The sequence below is a fragment of the Peromyscus maniculatus genome, chromosome 22 (genome assembly GCF_049852395.1).
Source record: "Peromyscus maniculatus bairdii isolate BWxNUB_F1_BW_parent chromosome 22, HU_Pman_BW_mat_3.1, whole genome shotgun sequence".
Lineage (NCBI taxonomy): Eukaryota > Metazoa > Chordata > Mammalia > Rodentia > Cricetidae > Peromyscus > Peromyscus maniculatus.
In genome coordinates this window covers 39728907-39750163 of record NC_134873.1, presented here as the reverse complement: position 1 = coordinate 39750163, position 21257 = coordinate 39728907, and the positions used below count along the sequence as shown (strand labels likewise).

Sequence of the window (21257 nt, the reverse complement as noted above, 5' to 3'; positions counted from 1 at the left end):
TGTATACATAGTAAATAAATAAATCTTTACAAAATAAAGAAAGACAACTGAGTCCCAGGAGCCAGGCTGGCTCAAATGCCTTTAATCTTAATACTGAAAGTTACAGTCCTGGGTTTTAGTGTGCATAGTTGGCTGAAACAGAGCCTTAAATAACTTCAGGTTAGATCAGATATTTAGATAATAGCTTTGAGATTAAAAAAAAAAATCCCAGAAAACAATCTGAAGTTGACAAGGACACATCGCTGAGGTAAAAAATACAAAGCAGCACAATTGTTACTAGTGGATGTACTTTCTTGCTAAGGTCTGTTGATATCAAAGGTGATAAGTAAGTCCTTGTACTCATTCCTGCCCACAATCTCTTGATATAAAAAAACTATTGATGAATGGGTATGCACCGTAATTGTTTGAAGTAGAGCTGACTAATTCTTTTTCATATATAAAAGTTTAAGTTTAGCTGGGCGGTGGTGGCACACGCCTTTAATCCCAGCACTTGGGAGGCAGAGCTAGGCAGATCTCTGTGAGTTTGAGGCCAGCCTTGGTCTAGAGAGTGAGATCCAGGACAGGCACCAAAACTATACAGAGAAACCCTGTCTTAAAAAAACAAAAAACAAAAAAAACCTCAAAGTTTAAGTTTGTCATTTCTGTAAGATTCCTTGTCATTTCTGTAAGATTCCTTATAAGATTACCTTTCAAGATAAGTAATAAAGTAATTGGCCCTTTCTTTGTACCTGCAAAGCACAGCCTGCCAGTAAAAGACCTGAGAAGAATATCTTGCTTACCTACACCATTAATCTATAACAAATTGCTTGGGTATGAATGTATGTGGGTTCTTGGGATAATTTGTTTTTCACCTGTAATACATAAAATGTTTAATCATGTAAGAGATGAAAAACATGTTTTTACCTGTATTCATTATAATCTTTCACCTGAAAAATAGAACATAACCACATTGTAATTCCTATATTGCTTGAAAAGCTTTGTTGGGGTATATAAGCTGTAGAAAAAAAAGTATACAGTAGGAAAGAATACAGAAGAATAGAGAATAAAGAAGGAAACCGTCAAGAGAGAGTGAGTATCTAAAAAGTCTAGTATGTACCTACTCTGTGGATTCCCTTTGAGCCCTGAGCTGCTGGAGGCTGGCCCCCCCAGGCAGCGAAAATAATCCTTTTAAAATATGATGTCTGTTTATTTTTATTTAGTTAGTTTGTTATTGTTGAGACAAAGTCTCATATGCCCCAGGGTGACTTTGACACACTGAGTAGCCAAGGATGACCTTACATTCTGGCTCCTCCTGCCTCTACCTCCCAAATGCTATATTACAGGGGTGTGTCACCACATCCAGTTTTATGTAGTGCCAAGGACCAAACCCAGGACTTCACAGATGTTAAGACAAGCAACCCACTCACTACCTGAGCTACAAACCCAGCCCTGAAGGTGATTTGCATGTGGTGTTCATGTGCATTTGCTATTTGTATGGGCCCATGCTTGCCATGGCGCATGTGTTGTGGACAGATAACATCCTTGGGCATCTATCCTCTTCATCCCCTTTGTTATAGACAGGCTCTCCTCTTGTTCACCCTTGTGTAAGATAGTCTAGCTGGCCCGTGAGCTTCCATAACCCCCTTTCTGCCTCCCATCTTGACTCAGGTATGATAGGATACATGTGATGGTTTTTACAGGAGTTGTGGAGATCTGAATCGTGGGACTCAGGATTGCGCAGCGCGTGCCGTATCCACTGAGCCATGTTCTCAGCCCCTGGGGGTGGTTTTTTAAAGGAAACATTGGGGCAGGTGTTTGGAAAGGCTCCTGTTACATAAAGCAACAGCAGGAGCCAGGAGGTCTGTGTAGAGTAATACCATCTGTGCACATTCCGACAAACTCGGAAGGAAATGTTCCGAGACCGCTTTACGCTCGAGTCTGGTACCACAGGCCTGTAACCCCAGCTGCTTGGGAGACTGAGGCAGGAGGATCATAAAGGCCGTCTGTCTGGGCTGCAGAGTGAGTTCAAGGCCTGTCTGTGCAACAGAGACTGTCAAAAGGTAAGGGGAAAAAATAGTCATATAGCTCAGTGGTAGAGAGCTTTTTTTTTTTTTTTTTTTTTTTTCCCAAATGCAAGGCCCTCAGTTCAATCCCCAGCCTAAAAATAAAATAAAATTCAAAAGGAAGAATAACTGTAGGGTTGAAGCTTTAGCAGAAATGGGAGACCTTCCAACTGGTTACCCCTCCTCCCAAACAAGTGGACACTGGGCAGAAGGCTAATAATTCACAGGGGCCATTTAACAAATGTCTTGGGAGAATTGCATGAAATTCTGTTAATCAAGGAGCAATTGTGGCTACCTGCCTCTGTAAGGAATCTTCCCAGCTACAATAATCTTTGAACTCAAATTTAGAAAGGTTAGGTGGTTTTAAAACATAGTGAAATCTAGTCCATCAAGATGCTCTTCCCCCCACAAGGGTACTATTTTGGCAGGAGCCAAATGCTTATTTTGTCTGTAACTTTAATTATGACGTGATTATTAGGTGGTCATTATAATTGTAACTATAAATTTAAATCTAGTTTTCTTTGAAAAATTATACTTATTTGTGCATATGTGTGTATATATTTATGTGTATTTGTGTGTGTGTGGGGTGTATATACGACACAGCACATGGGCAGGGGTCAAATGGCAACTTGTAGTTTTCTCCTACACCGTGAGTTCCTGGGGTTGACTTCAGCTCCACAGGCTTGGTAGCAAGTGTCTCTACCCATTGATCCTTTCCACCAGCCCCAATCCTGGTTTTATCGTGAAAATAACACACATAGATATGGAGATACTCACAAATTGTATATTGGGGTGCATGTGTTAGTGTTTCCTGGGTGGTACATAGTGGAAAAATTAGGACCCCCAAACCAGATTCCCATCCCTTTGATGGGAGGCCTGTGACTGTCTGGAGGAAGGGTTGGGATGCCGACTGGTCCAGGGATTTTTGTTCTGGGAACAGCATCCGTATCAACCCAGGGGGGACAGCATCACCGCATCAATGGACATTAGCAGAGCAACTGAGGCAATCAAATACAATAGGAAATTGAAGTGCTCCCCATGAATAGTACTAACAATAGCTAAATCTCAGAGTGATCTCTGTGTGCCAAGAAGTACCCCGGGCCTTCTCTCAGACTGTCCTACACATCCACAACAGCCACACAAGGTCTGAGTCATGGTGGGGATGCCCACAGGGTTGGTTTCACAGTACCCATGACACCTTCTGGAAGTAGGGGGCTGCCCTTTTGGACAATTTAGGAAGCCGCTTAGGTTTCCTTGCAAGTCGAAGGGATTTGGGTTCCTTGAAGAGCCTGGTCCTGTGCCCTGCTTTGTAAAACTATAAAAATAGAACCAGAGAAGAAAGGTCAAAATTGAGTTTCCATATGTAATGACGTTATCACTGACCCTTACCAGTCCCCAGAGATGTGCTCTGAGCTGTTTTCCCAGCAAGTGGAAAAAAAAAAAAATCTAGCTGCCCTGCAGGCTTGCCTCCTGGGTTCTGCCTCAGGCTAGGTACCTTCCTCACGCTAGAAGATTAACACCTTCCAGCAGGCAATTTATCCTGATTATATGAAGGGAACAGAGACTGATGGCCTGTCACTCTGGTGCTAAATGGTCTTGGCATGGTCAGTTTTGTGGGTGTGTGGCCTGTAAGTGGTTCAAGAGATCCTCCTTGGCTGAATACTGTTTAAAAATTCTTCATGGAGAGGGGGTGAGGGGTAGGGTGGTGGTGGGGGGGCGGTGCCGGGGGCTGGAGGGGGGTGGCGGTGCGGTGGCGCACACCTTTAATCCCAGCGCTCGGGGAGGCAGAGGCAGGCAGATCTCTGAGTTCAAGGCCAGCCTAGTCTATAGAGCAAGTTCCAGGACAGCCAGGGATACACAGAGAAACCCTGTCTCAATAAACAAGTAATTTTTTTTTTTTTTTTTTGGTTTTTCGAGACAGGGTTTCTCTGTGTAGTTTTGGTGCCTGTCCTGGATCTCACTATGTAGATCAGGCTTGCTTTGAACTCACAGAGATCCATCTAGCTCTGCTTCCCAAATGTTGGGATTAAAGGCATGCACTACCACCGCCCAGCTAAAATTCATCAGGGTTTTTTTTGTTTGTTTGTTTGTTTGTTTTTGTTTTTGTTTTTAAACAAGGGTCCTGTATTATAATTTTGCACTAAGCCCTGTGAACTATGTTGTTGGTCTTAGGTCTAGGCCAGGATGGAGTAGTCCATATGGGGGAGCTTGGAGCACTTGCCTGAGCTGGTGGCCATGGTTACCTTGAAAATCAAGTCTAGACGTAAACTCAGCCTCAAGCCGGACTTTGAATGGTTGTATTACAAAGTCCCTTGGCAAGGTGGGCCGAGAAGGCAGCTGAAGCCCAGGGGAGGTTTGGGGGCTGGGGGTGGGTGAGAACCCATCCTCTCTTTATTCCTGACCCCCGAGATTGGCCACTCCACATGCCAGCACATAGAATTGCACCACCCACCTCTTGCATTCCAAACTGAATTTTGACAGTGCTCCCGGAAGTCTGCCATGTAACTGCCCTGCTCAGCCCATGTGTGGGGAGCAAGCTGCTGCCACAGAGGGCCTCCCTGGAGGCCCCAGCGCGAGACTGAGCCTTTGCTAGCCACATAAAGGGCCAGTAGTTCTATGCCAGACACATGGTAGAGACACATGGAGAGTGTAGACGGTGACGCAAAGGCTGCGGAGAGCTGGTTGGTGGTTATGTGTTCTCCCTAGGCATGCACACAGGAGGATGATCAGAGCTCTTATTGATCAAGCATCTATTCACCACCACGCCCTTTCGTACAGCTTCTCACTTAACCCCCAAACAGCTGTTTGTTTGTTTGTTTGTTTGTTTTGGAGGGGGAGGGCAGGTTTCTTGCTTTTCATTACAGTTGAAACATTAGGGTCATTCCTTTATCAGCCAGGATCAGAATCCCTTGTTCACCTCGCCTAACCCTCCCAACTCCCAGGAAGTGTGGTCGTTCAGTCATCGAGCCTGACTGTGCTTGAGATCTGACTTGATCAGGGATGAGATCCAAATGATTAAAACACCACTTGTGTGGAATACATTTAAGGGTACTGCATTTCTTCTTGTCTCAGTCCCTTGAATCCCAGGCTCCGGAAGCATCTCTGTTACTGGAGGACGCAGGCAGGGAGCTAAGGAGTGGACTCCAGGTCTTCCTTTCCCAGAGGATGGAGAGGCCCTGGGCAGGAGGCAGAGCCTGGGGCCAGAACGGTAGAACAAACTCCTAGTGATGAGTCTCCTGGACATTTTTTAGAGAACAGGGGGGTGGGGCACATCTTCCTGCTGAACTTTGACAAGCTGCTTTTGCCAAGTTACAAAACTAACTTAGACTAAGTTTTGCTAACAGATGCAAAACTTGTTAGTGTTCTATGGGCACTGGAACGATCAGCATGTTACATTTGGTTTTTATTATTATTGTTTTTAAATCATACTTTTAAAAATTTATTTGTGTATATGGGTGTTTTGTCTGCATATATGTCTGTATATGCCTGGCCAGAAGGTGTCTGAGCCCCAAGAACTGGAGTTACAAATGGTTGTGAGCCATCATATGGGTCCTGGGAATTGAACCCAGGTCCTCTAGAAGAATAGCCAGTGCTCTTAACCATGGAACCATCTCTCCAGCCCCCTTTTAAAAATAATTTTTTGTTTTTTTTGGCAAGACAGGGTTTCTCTATGTAACCCTGGCTGTCCTGAAACTCTCAGGGTGGCCTCGAACTCAGAGATCCACCTGCCTTTGCCCCCCCCCCCCAGTGCTGGGATTGGAGGTGTGTGCCACCACCACCCACTTTTTATTATTTAAAAAATTATTTATTTTTGAGATAGAGTCTCACTATATAGTCTTGGCTGGTCTGGTACTTACTATGTAGACCAGGCTGGATGTGAACTCAGAGATCTGCTTGTCTCTGCCTCCTACATGCTGGGTTTTATTTAAAAATAGAAAGCCACAAGTCACTGTCATTTCATAGTGCCGGGCTCTAGTCACAGTAGCTCAGGTTTACTGCTGACAGTCCTGGTGTACAGTCCACACGAAGACATGTCAGTCACCGAGTTATCCCCTCTTGCTGTTTGAACCACGAACTGGTATCTTTTTCTCTAGTAATGATATATTTCATTTCTGGAAGTTCTGTTTGATTCTTAGTTCTTCTATAAAAATACTGCCTTGCTCTTATATTTTAAACTTATATCTCTAGAAATACTAGTTTATGCATATGTACCTGAATGTATACATACATACCATGTGCATGCAGGTCCCTTCAAAGATCAGAAAGGGGCACACTGGAAGGTGCTTATGAGCATCCAATGTGGATGCTGAGAACCAAAACTAGATCGCCTGGAACAAGTGTCTTAACTACTGGGCCATTTTCCCACCCCACTCCTTAGTTAAAAAAAAATTGATATGCTCATGTGCTGTGTGATGACATTTTGCCAACAGGGAACCAAATATAGGATGGTGCTTCCACAAGGGTAATAATAGAGTTGAAGGTTTTTATCATGTAGTGATGTCATAACTGTCCTAATGTCGTGTGTGTGTGTGTGTGTGTGTGTGTGTGTGTGTGTGTGTGTGTGTGTGTGTGTGTAGTGTATATGTGTGTATTAGTTGCTTTTCCATTGCTGTGATTAGGTGTTATGTATTGTACTGGCAACTGTACTGACTAGTTTTTTGTTAACGTGACATGAGTAATCAGAGAGAAGGGAACCTCAATTAAGAAAGAGCCTCCATAAGATGGGCTGCAGGCAGGCCTGGAGGGCATTTTCTTAATTGGTGATTGATGGGGGAAGACCCAGCCCATTGTGGGTGGGGCCATCCCTAGGCTGGTGGTCCTGGGTTCTATAAGAAAGCAGACTGAACAAGCCATGAGGAGCAAGCCAGTAAGCAGCACCCCTCCATGGCCTCTGCATCAGCTCCTGCTTCCAGGTTCCTGCCTTGCTTGAGTTCCTGCCCTGATGGCTTCTGATGATGAACTGTGATAGGGAACTGAGTGAAATAACCCTTCCTCTCCAAATTGCCTTGGTCATGGCGTTTCATACCAGCAATAGGAACCCAAACTAAGACAGCAACTTAGGGAAGGAAAGGCGTATTTGTGCTTATGGTTCCTGAGACGTAAGAGTCCATTTTCGTCAGAGTTGGGAAGTGTGGCAGCAGACAGGCTCAGTGGCTGGAGCAACAAGCTGAGAGCTCACATTTTACAGTGTAAGCAGGGAGCAGAGAGTGAACTGGGAATGGTGTGAGGCTTTAAAACCTCAAAGCCTATGTCCGGTAGCATACTTCCTCCAATAAGGCCGTATCTCCCAAACCTCCCAAACTGCACCATCCACTTGGGACAAAGTGTGCAAACATCTGAGCCTACGGCGGACATTCAAACCATCACAGCGTGTGTACACCTGAGTGTGGCTGCATGTGCATGCGGAGGCCCCAGGCCAACTTTGGGTGTCTTCCTCACTTGCGCTCTATTTTTGAGACAGGGTCTCTCATCGGACCTAGTGCTCATCAGTTCTGATAGGCTACCAGGCCAATGAGCTCCAGAGACCATTCTGCCTCTGCCCTCTTCCCCCAGCACTGGGGTCACAGATGCTCGCCACCACACCCAGCTTTTTACGTGGGTGTTTGCGGATCCAAACTAGGGGCCTCGGGCTTGCCCAGCAGACACTTAGCAACACGTCCATCTCTCCAGCCCTCAGCGCCGATGTCTTGGTGCAACACATCACTCATGTGTTCTGAGTGCTACTGGTGCAAACACACTTATGATACCAGCAGTGGTGCATGCAAGTAGAGCATGTGCAACACTCAGTAATAAACATGCAATGTCACTAGTTTACACACCGTGCTATTTCATATTTTGGAGTGTATGCTTTGTATTTATAAACAAAACATTCGTTATCAAACAGTATGCCATGTTATGTTATGAGGAGCCTCATGCATTGTGGCCCCTTGCCTCCCTCTCCCTCCCTCCCCTCTCTCTCTTTTTCTTTTGGAGAGAATGTCTCATTATATAGCGTTTCCCAGGCTGGCATGGAACTTGGGTCCTCCTACCTCAGCCTCCCCAGGGCTGGGACTAGAGCGGTACTCCACGATGTCCAGCTTTGTTGCATTTCTTGGTTGGCCCGGACCGTCCAGGCTTGTGTGAGCCCACTCCGTGATCTCACAGCAACACAATCACCCAGCTGCAGGAATCTCAGCACCTGGCTGTCATCAGGTAACAAGGCTGTGGGATCCCTCTTCAGCGCTGCGTCAGGTAGAACGTCGTGGGTCGAGTTGTGACATCTGACTCTCACTTTCCGGGATTGTTTGGTTTTGCTTAATGAAAAGATTGGCTGCAAATCTTAACTCTGAAGTTAATTTTTAAAACCGCAGATGATTAATCAGGTGAGCTCTTCTGCCCAGGGGAAGGCTAGAGCTGTCATTGTGTTAGTCATGGCCTACTTTTCTAGGTTTTGATTTGATTTTTATAGACGATTCATTTGCAGCTGGGTTCAACTCATGGCTGGACTTGGTGGCCATTTTCTATTTGGAGGTAATTCTTCTACCATGGATTAATCTTCCACTGTGTGTAATGAAACCATAACTGAGCCAATTCCCTGTTCTCTGAATCTTGGTTTCTTTCTCTGTACGAAGAGGGTGGTAACAGGAAGGGGTGGGGTTCCTTTATTCTGGACTAGGGTGCCTGTCTGGCCTGATGCAAATGCTGGAATGATGTCAATTTTCTTTTCTCCTCTTTCTTACTCCTCCACCCTCTCTCTTCAGGGTCCCATGCAGCCCAGGCATGTCTTGAAATCACTATGTAGCCAAGGATGACCTTGAACTTCTGATCCCCCTGCCTGTGCTTCCTGAGTGCTGGGATTATAGGTGTGTGCCATCACTTTGGCTTATACGATGCTGAGGATTCAACCGTGCGGGTAAGCTGCCATTGGATCAGCAGCCCCAGCTCTCAACCTTCTTGAGAACACTTGGCTTTGAATGAATCTTCTTCACTTCCCCTTACAGTCCCAAACCAGAAGCAGTCTGATACGGCCAACTACAAATCATTGCTAACCCCTTGCTTTTTCCACAGTGGTCCTCTGAGTGGCTGACTCATCTTCATCCTTGTTTCCCTAGATACCACCTCTGATACAGACCAGGCGCATCCTTTTCTCTACCTATGCAGAATCACCAGTCTTAATGGCTCTATTATCCCCTTTGGGCCTCTAACAAGATCATCACTCCATCTTTCAGAGCTCAATTAATGTTCCAAAAGCCTCGCTGAAGGATTCTGACTAGGTTTAATCCACCTTAATCTTTCCTTTGTGCATTTAAAAGCCTCTATGAGGTGAACCATAGAGGTAGCTTCCCTGAAAATGATAGGTTTTGTTCATGATGTGACTTTGGGCGTAGTCCTACCTAGACTGTTTACCTAAAGGGACACAGTACATTGTTGGTGCACTCAGGTCTTGATTCCCTCATCCAAAATGTGTGGGATCTGAGTGTCTTGGATTCTGCATTTTTTTTTTGACTATTTGTATGTATGTAGTTGAGATGCTTTAAGGATGGTACCCAAGTCTAAAGATGAGACCCAGTTTTGTTCCAGACAAACCACCAACTATAAGTAGTCTGCAGGTAACTCCAGACAATGCTTCAATGCACCCGTCATTTGGGGTCAGGTATGGAATTTTCCACTTGAGCGGCCATGTTGGTTTTGAGTCTCAGGTTTTTGAGTCAAGTGTTCTCTGGGGTTGGGATGGAATGGGGACTGGAAGAAAAGTCGCATGCTTTGGGACTCCTAGATTTAATAGGTCATCTCTGTTGGGAAGTCATCTCAAACGAGAGGCACCTAGGGCTGTGTTGACACAGTTCACGGAATGAACAGGCCGAGACGCGCTATTCATAGTGTCAGACCTGGAGGCCCAGGAGAACACAGACACTGAGCATCGCCCCTCTTGTGTGTCTTCCCCCAAAGAGATGAACTCCCAGGGGAGGAATTCAGTCGGTCTCTATGCCTTGAGATTACTGCCTGGTCCCAAGGGCTCACCTCTGGGCTTTGCCTCAACCCTTTACTAAGAATGACACGTTTTTCATTTGTGCAGTGTTTAGGGGTAACAAAGTGCTGTGAGGCAAGAAAAAATGGGTGCTTGCATTCCAATTTTATTACTACAGGATCTGAGAAGTTGAGCTGGAGAGCAGGGTTTGAACGTATGGAGTTTTAATGTGCAGTGTTACCCCAGGCTTTGTCCTTATAGAGATGCTAACATGAAGATGACCATGTGGACCTTCTGGATTCTTACTAGGTTCCTCTGAGGTGAAGTTCACATGGCATACAATTATTTCTAAACAGAACTCATCAGCACTTAGTACATTTGCAGTGATGATCACCACCATTTTCCAAGTGTCCTCCACTGGGAGGGGGGGTTAGGTGCAGAATATAAGGGACAATGTATATGAGGCATGCAGCGCTGGCCTCGCCCCGGACCAATGGCCTGTATCTTCAGATTTAATCCAGATGTCTCTCAGAGGTCAGTTAATGTAGAACTAGGAATTACCTAAAATTAGCACCATTTGAAAGGTTGAGGGGACATGACATAATTCATATCCCAATCTGGTTTTCTTCCAAAATGGCATACTCTCTTCCAGGGAAACTCCCCGAGCAACCAGACACATCTCTTAGTAATCAACTACATTATCAAAGAGCTGACTCTTGGTTGGAAGGAGTTTTGTCTTCCCAGCCAGACTGTGACATGCATAGCCCAGGAGCTATCACAATGCTCTCATTGTCTCGGGTACAAGGCAAAACAGGTGCTGAGTGCATACCTACCTGTTGGGTGGAATAGAATAAAGACCGTCACCATTAGGTGACCAGGGTTTTCATTTCTTTTAAACTGTGGGTTTGGTGAGTGACAAGATATGCTTGTCATAGGGTTTCGATGGAGCTGGACAGGGCCAGTCTAGACTCGGGTCCTATGCCAGGCAGGGTTGCCTGGGGGATAAGACCAAAGACACTCTGGCTCCCATACCTGTCTATGCATCGGATGGATGGCGAGAGCAAGGGCCAGGCTCAGCTAAGAATAAAACAGTCTTTCAGTAAAGGGTCTGGCCCCCCAATAAACCTGGGAGCAGGCAGGCTCCCAAGAAGTTGTGACAAGTCCCTTTGGCTTCTGAGGGCACCAGGGATAGAAGCAAGGTTGGCCACAGTCCAGGGCTGCTGCAGCTGAAGGCCTGGTGAGGAGTGTGGCTTGGACTTTGGATGAAGATCCATCCATCCGCTCAGGGTCCTAGAAACTGGCAGTGTTGGGAACCTCCTTTCAGGGGCGTCTCATGGCTCTCCACAGCATCATCCCAAGGATGCCAACCACCAGGCCACCTACTGCTGCCACTGGTACTGCCCAGTACAGCACCTTGGACGATGCTTCAGCCGTCTGGTCTGGCAGGAGCTGACTATTCCGAAGGGTGTAGAAGAAAGGGGTTTCCTGGGGAAGGAGGCAGGAGGATCAGAGGCTAACGGACTCCATCCACCCATCCATCTGCCCCAATCCCATCTCTAAAAGAGTGCAACGACCTCCTTGCTGTGTGTCCCTGTAAATCTCCTTCACGCTGTACCTGAACCTTCCCTATGAGGATGGGTCTCTCAAGTGATCAACACCCAGCTATGACCTCTTTGGTTTCCCACCAGCCTTTCCTTTCAAAGGTGAGTTTGGAAGGTGGGGAGTTGGTTCGCTACTGTTGGAAGAGTCTTGGGGTGCTGGCTGACGGGGGTCTTTCCCCATCCCAGGAGTGCCTAGGGCTCAGGAAAAGTCAAGGCAACAGGAGACCTGGTCTCATAGTGGATCTGAGCCTGCCTCCTGCTGCCCTCTTCGTAAACAAACCTCAAGCACTGCTCTAGGGGCCTGGGTTAAGCACCTCTCACTGTCCAGGAAGATATGCAGAAGCAACCACATTAAAACGGAGAGGGTGCACACAGAAGAGGGAGCCCACCACAGGGGGATGTTTGCAGGCAGGGGCAGTAGACTAAGAGAAGATGGAGAGAAGCCCAGGGGATAAGGGAGCAATGGGGTAAGAAGGAGGCGGACATGTGCACAGGCGAAGTCCACAGCAAACAGAAGTAAACCACACACGCACACTACTGGGACGCCTCTGGGAAGTGGGTCCATTTGCCTAGAGTCTGAAGTGTGTAATAGCGGGAGGCAGGTGACCCCTCTGGGCAGCGGTGACCAGATAAGGATTCCAACATCCTTGACAAGACCGGGGTTACTTCCCAGGACATTTCGAGAAAGCAAGTGAAGGATGATGGAGGAGAGGAGAGCTGGAGGGACAGGTGGGAGCAGACAGTGTCTTCATGGTCCCCTCCCTTTCCTGAGCTCCTAGCGTAGGGCTGGGCACTACAAGATGCTCAAGTCCTTCTGAAGTAGAATAGTTGGGGCATCTAGCCAGCACTGTCTGGCGTGACTCCTCTCTGCCACTACGTTGTTGTCTTCCTGCTTTCCCTTCTGACTGCCATGCCATAGGGGAAGTTGTGATCCAGTGAGTGAGTGGCAGTATGTTTAAGTCCCGCCGCGCCCCCCCCACGCAGTCAACGTAGGGCAGGTGGGGTACTCATTGCTCACTCACAGGCGAAGGACACTTGAGTTTGCTTCGGCTGTATGTGAAGTTGTTGGAGGTCGTCTTGCGGCCCACTGGTTCCAGCTGAAAAGAGAAAAAAAAGATACCTTGACGGTGTGGAAAGCTGGGATCCGGCTTACATGGGATATTCTTTTGGAAGGGTGGGTTCAAACCCACAACTTGTTAAGATCTGCACAGCACAGCAGCTCTAGTCAGAGCCGACTTTTGACGCACAGGGAGAAAAGTCTGTCTGAATAGGGCAGGACTCCTGAGTTGATGCCTCTAGACTTACCCAGAAGGACCCCGGGGCCCCAGGAAAGAACGATGCGTCCGTCGTGAATCTCTTAAAGATCTGGGATCAGAATGCCCACTGCCTCTCCACTCGTGGGTGGCAGTGACTGCAGACACTGTATCTTCAGTTTTATCAAACGGTGATCATATTTACCAACTTGTCCCAGTGTGTGCGGCTAGTCAGTTTCAGGAGAATTTTGAAAGCACATTGGTTACCATGACACCCTTACTGCGCTTGGCTTGCCAACCCTAAACTGGAATCTTACTGGAACCGTTTTATGGGTTGTCACACAGATGAAAACATTGACTTGAAATATTCCAGGGAGCAGCTGTGGTGCGGTGGGGTGCTGTTTTAAACGCTTCCGTATCAGGCTCTGGGAGAATTAGCAGGAATATGACATTCCCCCCACCCTAGCAACTTTAGGTAGTCGTCCGTCCTGGGCCTGTGTCCCCAGGGGAGGAGCAGATCAGGCACTTTGAACTGGTCTGGTCTTGACCTACGGTGTGATTTGCTTCAGGTCTGTTCTTGGCCACCAAGCCCTGACAAACAGGAAGTCAAGACTCTCTCCATGCTGGTGACAGACCTGGGGCCTGATCTGTCTGCTGTCTGAATGCCTTCCACACCCATTTCTTAGGAATTCCGAGGAAGAGGAATGGCTGTAGGCTTGGAAGAGATGAGCCATGAGCCCTGGCCGCAGCCCTGGCTCAGCGGACGGTGACCATGCAGGGCCAGCCGGTTGCCTTCTCCAAGGCAGCAGGGATGGCTGGTGTCAACTGTGGTGGAATGTCTAGGACATTTGTTTTAGGGCTTCCAGGGAAGTGATGACGTGGAAGCATCCATGGACTGGGATGGGTTATGGATGTCGATCTATTTCCACTTTCCCAGAGTCAAGGGAACACAACTGCACGCTAGCAAACAGAAGCGCTAGGGACAGGAGGAAGGGTAAAGGTCAGGCTGGCTGACTCCCAGGGCTGCTCTGAGACCTTCCTGGCACAGAGGATGCCTGTGACCCTGCGGGTTCAGTGAGCCTCTATCAATTTCCTTTTCCTGTTGCTTCCCACCAGAGTGCATCTACTCCATCCTTGAGCCTCCACCACCTGGGCTGCTGTTCTTTATTGTTGTTACTGATTGATTTTTTTCGAGATAGGTTTTCTCTGTGTAGTTTTGGTGCCTGTCCTGGATCTCGCTCTGTAGACCAGGCTGGCCTCGAACTCACAGAGATCTGCCTGGCTCTGCCTCCTGAGTGCTGAGATTAAAGGTGTATGCCACTGCTGCCTGGCTATTGTTATTTATATAGGCTATTGTTTTTGCAGTCAGCTATACTATATTCACAGAAAGTCCCTCCCTAACCTGCCCCTTGGTAGTTGGCCCTATGATCCCGCTACCTACTCCTCCCTTGGGGCATCTCAGTTAATTCTGTGGATTTGAATACTTACGTTGGTTGTACTAATGTCACTTTTCTGTCGTGGTTGTCAAATCTCACCTGGACTTTCCCATTTGAGCTCTTGCATGCGGCAGACCCCAATACCTCTGTGTCAATGCCTAGGAGGCAGCTCCCCCTTCCCATGTCCGAAACGGAACGCAATTTCCAAGTAGATGGATGTCTCTTTTGCTATTTGACATTCTGCTTCATGTCTTAGACCCCCAAACCCAGAAAGCCCTCCCTAGTCACCTCCCTCAGGCAGTTTTAAATACACCCCAGGATGATCACAGCTCTCCTCCATGGCTGACACCCTGGACCCAGCCACATTGCACGCATGCTATCTTTCCGCTTCTATCTTTGATCCCAGCCCATGCCTGCACAGTGACTAGAGGGCAAACTGGAACATGTCAGCCCCTTGTTTAAAACAGCCGAGGATGTGGCCCTGGCCTGTCTTTCTGGGCCTGGTTCCTGACCACTGGAGCATCACACACTGGCCTGTATGTGCCTCAGAAGCTTCACGCTCATTCCTGACTCCACGCCACATGGCTCCTATTTCTTCTCCCTGGAACACTGTGGCCCAGACCTCTGCCTGCCTGGCAACCTCATGACATTCAGGTCACAGGCCATCAGTGTCACCCCCACCTCCCTGCTTTACTTCTTATAAAGCTCAATGCAGTTGGTTGTACAGAACGTTGTGTTGGCCTGTCTAACTTGATTATCTTTTGTTTTTTCCTGGCCACACGATTCATACTCCATGAGAGCAGGGATATTCTTTACTCTGTTATGTTTTTGGCACCTGGAACAGTACCTATCACGTAGTAGTGTCGGATAGTGGTTGATGAATGGAAGTCTAAGGGTCTTGAATGGAAATACTAAGAAGGAAAAAAGGCCTGGTGCAGCCCCAGGAAGTGGAGTTGTTTTTCCGGCACAGGCGCTGTGGGGTACCAATGATGTAGCCAATCTCAGGGCTTGGCAAGGCGCGGTGGAGCTGGCGGCCACTGGCCCAGGGAGGTAAAAGGGAGGTCCCTGGGGTAGCTTCCCCTTGAGTGTTTAGACTCCTTAGCATGGTGGCCAGAGAAAGGGATTGGGCCAAGTTTCCAAAAGCCTTGTAATGCTATGCCAAAGGGTCCTAACCTGCTTCCTTCCCATCTGTCAGAGTGGCACATGACTCTAATCCTAGCAGTTAGACAGATCTGTCGGCTCTAGACCAGCTTGGTTATATGGCCAGTCAGGGATATGGAGTGGGACCCTGTCTCAAAAGGAAGAAAGAACAGAGCACCAAGTCTGAGACCTACTCCAGACAAATTATCAATTATCTATCGATGGATGTCTCTGTGTGTGCATATGAGAACAGTTGCCCTCCAAGACCAGAAGGGCATCGGATCCCCTGGTGTTACAGGCAATTCTAAACTCCCTGTGCTGGGTAGGTTTTTGTCAACTTGACATATGCAGTAGTCTGAGAAGAGGGAACTGTAATTGATAAAATACCTCCATAAGATTGGATTGTAGGTAAGCCTATGTATGGCACATTTTCTTAATGAGTGATTGATGTGGGGACGACCTTGCCCGTTGTGGGCAGTGCCCCTGGATGATAGAAGAAAGCAGGCTGAGCAAGCCAGTGAGCAGTGTTCCTCCAGGCTCCTGCTTGAGTTCCTGCCCTGGCTTCCTTCACGGGTGGACTGAGCTGTGCTGTGGAACTATAAGCTGAAATAGACCCCAAGTTTCTCTTAGGTTTCTATTGCTGCTGTAAAACATCATCCCCTGACACTGTCCAACATAGCTGGGAACTGAACTTGGGTTCTCTGCAAGGGCAGTATGCACTCTTAAGCTATACGACAAGACATCTGCAGCCCCATTGCTATATTTTAAAAGTACTATTTCATTTCTGGAAGCTAACAAAGAGGGAAACAAATACATTGCAAACAAAAAGGTGATCATTTGAGGAAAGAGATCATGACCAATACTCAGAAGGGCTCCTCCCCGAATCCTGTTCACTCAAAGAGAGATCACCAGGAAAGACTTTTAACGCCTTACAGTCAGCTGCTTGCCTTTGAGGTAGGTGTGTGTGTGTGTGTGTGTGTGTGTGTGTATACTGTTGAAGTTTGCTTACTCTGGGTGTATGAAAATACTCTAGCTTACAGATGTACAATAGTTTGAGGATAGACACTTGGTTATGTGTGTAGTGCTGCTGTGAAAACTATAGTATGTATCTTTTTAGTGGACACTTGTATGCTCTTCTCTCCAGGATAGAATTGTTGGGTCTCAGGAAACACACAGGCTCAGCATTGGTAGATACACAAGAGCTTGTCGAAGTAGCTGTAAACACTCAACTACATTGAAAAGTCACCAGGGGATGGTCTTGGGAGATGGCTCCAGAGGACCGTCATATAGAGCAGGGGCTGAGAACTGTTGTATAGCGGCTGTGAGTCTAGAGACCGGGATGCTGAGGAGCTGGGATTGCAATTGGCATAGGGTTCGTAGATACGGGTCTCTTGTGTAGCCGTGGTGGGATAGGGTCTCTGGAGGAGGAAGTGTGGATTATTAAGCCAGGAGAGGCAAGAGATGTCGTGACATAAAGTGCATTCGGTGCCCTGGGAACATCAGCCGAAGTGCAGACACTATGTCATAAGACTAATTATGAGACATGAATTCACCGGCTGTCTATGTGCTTATCAGGCTGGGAGTGGGAGGGAGAGAGGTTGGCGTTATGGCTGGGCCACCAGAGGAAGACATGGACTCTTGTTTCGGCTGAGGCCCTAACTGGCTGTGTGAGCCTAGGCAAACCGGCTCATGTCTCCAGATCTCAGTTACAGAGTGTTCCGCCTGGATGGCCCCTCAGCTCTGTCCCAGCTCTGACAGCCCATTTATCTGCTGTGACTCCAGGGGTGCCAGGAAGACTGGAGAGTTGGCAGACTGCTAGAGCCGTATGTATGTCTGAGACGGTTTGGGATGAAAACATGGGACTCTGTAATTATTCCCCCAAATTATACAGGACAAGGGACACTGGGTAGTTTAGCCTTTTTTTTTTTTTTTTTTTTTTTAATTTGGGGTCTGGCTGGGGGAACCGAGGCTGTCTTGTGTTACCAGTGTTTTTCATCCCTTTCCTCCTGCCTTCATGGAACAGAAGCCCCTAGAAAAGGTGCAAAGCGTGTTAATCCTCACAGCAGAGACCAATGGACGTGGTCCTGCTTGAGCATCCATCTGGCTATTGAACCTCAGGAGACCCTGAAGAGTCCCAGCTGTAAGCAGATGTGGCTTGATAGAAAAGCTGGGAAGGGAAGAGCAGGAACTTGGCTTTCCCCTCAGATCTTTGGGGGGGGGGAATAAGACAGGAAACAGATTCCCATTCCATGTTCAAAGGAAAAATGTCGTGGGACTTCATCACGGAAGGACAGTTGTCCTTCAATAACAAAGTCACCAAAAGAAACAGCTAGGAATTATGGTCTATAAACTTTGATTTAAAAAAAAAAAAAAAAAACTTGTGCAAATGTCCAGGTTGAGAGTGCAGGCCCTTGGGAGACGGAGACAGAGACATTGAGAGTTCAAGGCCAAGCACAGCAAACCTAGTGAGACATCTTTTTTAAAATAAAAGATGACTCCTGAGAATAATAGCTCATTGGCAGAGAGCTATAGATACGTGATGCCCTCAGTTCAGTACCCAGTTAGAAAGCAATGAAACACCCACATCAAAGCCAGATACAGCTATAATTCTGGCATTTGGGAGGCAAGAATCAAGCCAGTCTGGGCTACAAGAACCAAGAAAATCAAGAGAAACTGAGGGAAGCAGGTGGAGGGAAACTCAGAGATTTTGGATGGCAATTTGGACTCTTGTGCTGAAAAGAGTCTGATGGGAAGTTCTGGAACTGGGCAGACAGATGACGTCAGTGGGAGGAAAACCCCAAAACAGCAGGAATGGAGGAAAGCTGAGTCTGCAGTTAAATAGGCTTACATGGGACTTTGGTTGCTAGAGAGGAGGAGGAGGTGATGTAGCTAGGGAGAAAGTCAATATTGTGAGCCAGCTGAGGAAGGCACCGGGCAACGTGGAGTTGCTGACAGGTGTGGGAATATTTGCCCAGCGGTGGTTGGCACAGCCACCCTAGGCTTGAAACCGCAGTAAAGAGCATGGGTGTAGATGGTTCGGTCACCATGGAAACATGCCGGGCGGGGGGGGGGGGGGGGGGGGGGGAGGGGTTGAGTTGCCATGGAGCCTAGATCAAAGGCCGGGAAAGCACTCCATTTGCTGAGTCAGATGATGTAGGCATCAGGGGGGATGGGTGGGGCACAAGGACACCTGTCCCTGGGGGCCCAGGACTGCGTGTTCATTTCATAAGGTTCTCTCCCTCTCCAGTGGAAAGGACTGGACTAGGTCTCCACCGGGGAGAGCGGGCTGTGTGGATGTTGCCTTTATGGTGTCTCTAGAAAAAGACTAGGTACTGAAGGGTAATGGAGCTGACATTTGTCTAAACTGATGACTGTGCTATATTTATTTTACAGATGTTGATACAGGTGAACAGAGAGACCATTTGCTCAAGGATGTACAGCTGGTACTCTCATCCAGTCTCAGTCTGACTGCAAAGCTATTCTCTTAGCAATGCCTAGGAAATGTCACAAGTGTGCAAATGTGTTTATGAATACATACACACACATCCTTTAAAAAGGTATGTGTGCATGGTGTGTATATGTAAGTAAAGGTCCTTACTGGCAAGCCTTCTGACCTGAGTTCAAGGCCCAGAAACCACATGGTGGAAGAGAACTGACTCCTATAAGTTGCTCTGACCCCCACATAGATGCTGTGGTATGTGCACACACACACAATAAGTAAAACATTTTTCTTTTTCAGTGAGATAGCTCAGGAACTAAAAAGAAGCACTTGGCATCCAAGTCTGATGAGCTGAACTTGATCTCTGGAACCCACTGCTGTGGAGTAATCCTTTTGTACACCATGAAGATGGGTTGCTCTCATTGTTAATAAAGAGCTGACTGGCCTATAGCTGGGCAGGGGCGCCAGACTAGGAGGATGCTGGGAAGAAGAAGGGTGGAGACAGGGAGACAAGCAAGATAAACATGCAGTGTTGAAAGAAGGTACCACCATGTGGCAGAGGGTAGATAAGAAATACTGGTTAATGACTTGTAAGAGCTAGTTCATATAAAGCCTAAGCTATCGGCTGAGCATTTATAATTAATAATAAATCTCTGTGCAGTTATTTGGGAGTGGGCTGGTGGGACAGAGCTGACTGGCGGTCCTGATGAAAAACTCTGCCTACAACCCACAGTGGAAGGAGAGATTTGTCCTCTAATGTCCACATATTTCCACACTCAAATATATTAGGGGGTTGAGCAGATGGCTCTGAGGGCAAGAACTTGCTGCTAAACCATGCTAAGCGTGAGGACCTGAATTCAAATTCCCAGAATCCATATGAAAAACCAACCATATTCGTAGTTTGTCCTCTTGTAGGAATGAGCGAATAGCCTGAGGTTGCCCCCTCGGCCACTTACCATGTTGTTCCAGAGGGCAATGGCCATCTCAGCATGCCCACGTTCTGAGAAGTGGAAACAGTCTTCAGAGAAGAAGGTCAGGTTCGTGCCCCCTAGCTGTGGAAGAGATAAGGGGAGGTTACTGTCTGGACATAGTTGCCTGCTTCCCCTCCCGGCGCGTGACACAGCATTTCCCCTCCCCATCCTTTAAATTCTGCTTCCGCCCGCTTCAGACGCTGATGGAAAACCTCCTGGGTTTAGGGTTTTGTTTTTAGCAAGCATGAATTGTAGCTTCCCTAGCTCATCCCGGTCCTGGAATTGAAGAGACGATGTGTTTAGGAAGATTTTTCATTCTGGGGCGGGAGGGAACTTGGTGGGGGTGCGCTGCTCGGTCACAATTCATTTTATCGTTTCTAAGAGCGTCTAAGTTCTAATCACACACATGCGCACAGAGTTGGAAAAAAAAAATTCCTTTGGGAGTCTTCCTAGAGCAAGACCATAAAAATGAAGCTGCATTCAAAAGCTTCCTAGAAACAGCTGCAGCTTACCTCAGTCAGCGGGATGAGGGTTTGCCTGAAGAAAGGCTGTATGACGACTGCAAAGTCCTCACGCTGCATGTACTGGGGCCAGTAGGAGAGCTCGGAGATGGCACTCTGCGGATGAAGGGGCTGCTCAACCCGACTGGCAAGGCTAGCTGCCATGGGATGGCTGTGACAGGCGTGGACCCACCCTAGACCAAAGGAACTTAAAGGGACTCTGCTGGCCCACACATGGATTCATCCTGCCTGTAATGAACACCCGAATCCTTGGGGCCCTGTTCTGACCGTCAGGATCAGAGTCAAGGGGCCCCGGTTAGAGAAGTTCTCCATTCACAGACTCTATTAGCTTCATTCTCAAGAGGCTGCTACATCTGAGCCGCTGATGACTTTGCATTGGCCACGGGTCTGGCTGCCCTCATTGCATGGTGGGTATCTCATCAGCTCTCCAAAAATGCCTAAGAATTTAGGATGACCAGGGTAGAGAGCCCATGGGTTTTGGACTTAAGTATCAAAACATGGGATATTAAAAGGATTAAATTATAAGCACATATAATAAAGACTTCACGATTCATCTGGTAAATGGAGGCCAAAGGGGAAGACACGAGAAACATAGGTAACTCGAAGGTCCTTCCGGTGCAGACCTAACGAGCTGGGGAGGCTGCTGAGGTGAAGAGGGAGTCACGGGGACTTCAAAGAGGGGTATTACTTGCCTCATGAAGAGGGATTAGTCTGCAACAAGGCTTAGGGTAGGCTTATCCCCAAAGGGTAGTACAGATGTGCAGGAGTATTAGGGGAGTAGGCATCAGTAGGCTAAGTTTTCTGCTCCTGAGGAGGGGGAAGTGGAAGGAAGTAGGAGCCAGGTACACCAACCAGTCCCCCCATAAAGGTTATAGGTAAGGAAAGTGGTCCCCGCTGTATGACATC

The 21257-nt window shown here is 47.6% G+C and overlaps 1 protein-coding gene across 2 annotated transcripts in view; it reads right to left on the bottom strand.

Annotated features, from left to right (window-relative positions):
• Window positions 1-10140: 10140 nt before the first annotated feature.
• The window catches only part of Plb1 (phospholipase B1), a 121104-nt gene continuing 109987 nt past the window's right edge, over window positions 10141-21257 (bottom strand). For both annotated transcript variants that reach the window (XM_006984819.4, XM_042266896.2), the window contains 4 exons: window positions 20343-20447; window positions 19816-19911; window positions 12614-12688; window positions 10141-11475 (listed from right to left, as the gene is read on the bottom strand). In XM_006984819.4, the coding sequence (XP_006984881.3) occupies window positions 11311-11475; window positions 12614-12688; window positions 19816-19911; window positions 20343-20447 (441 nt within the window). In that variant the 3' untranslated portion in view covers window positions 10141-11310. The remainder of the gene's footprint in view (window positions 11476-12613; window positions 12689-19815; window positions 19912-20342; window positions 20448-21257) is intronic.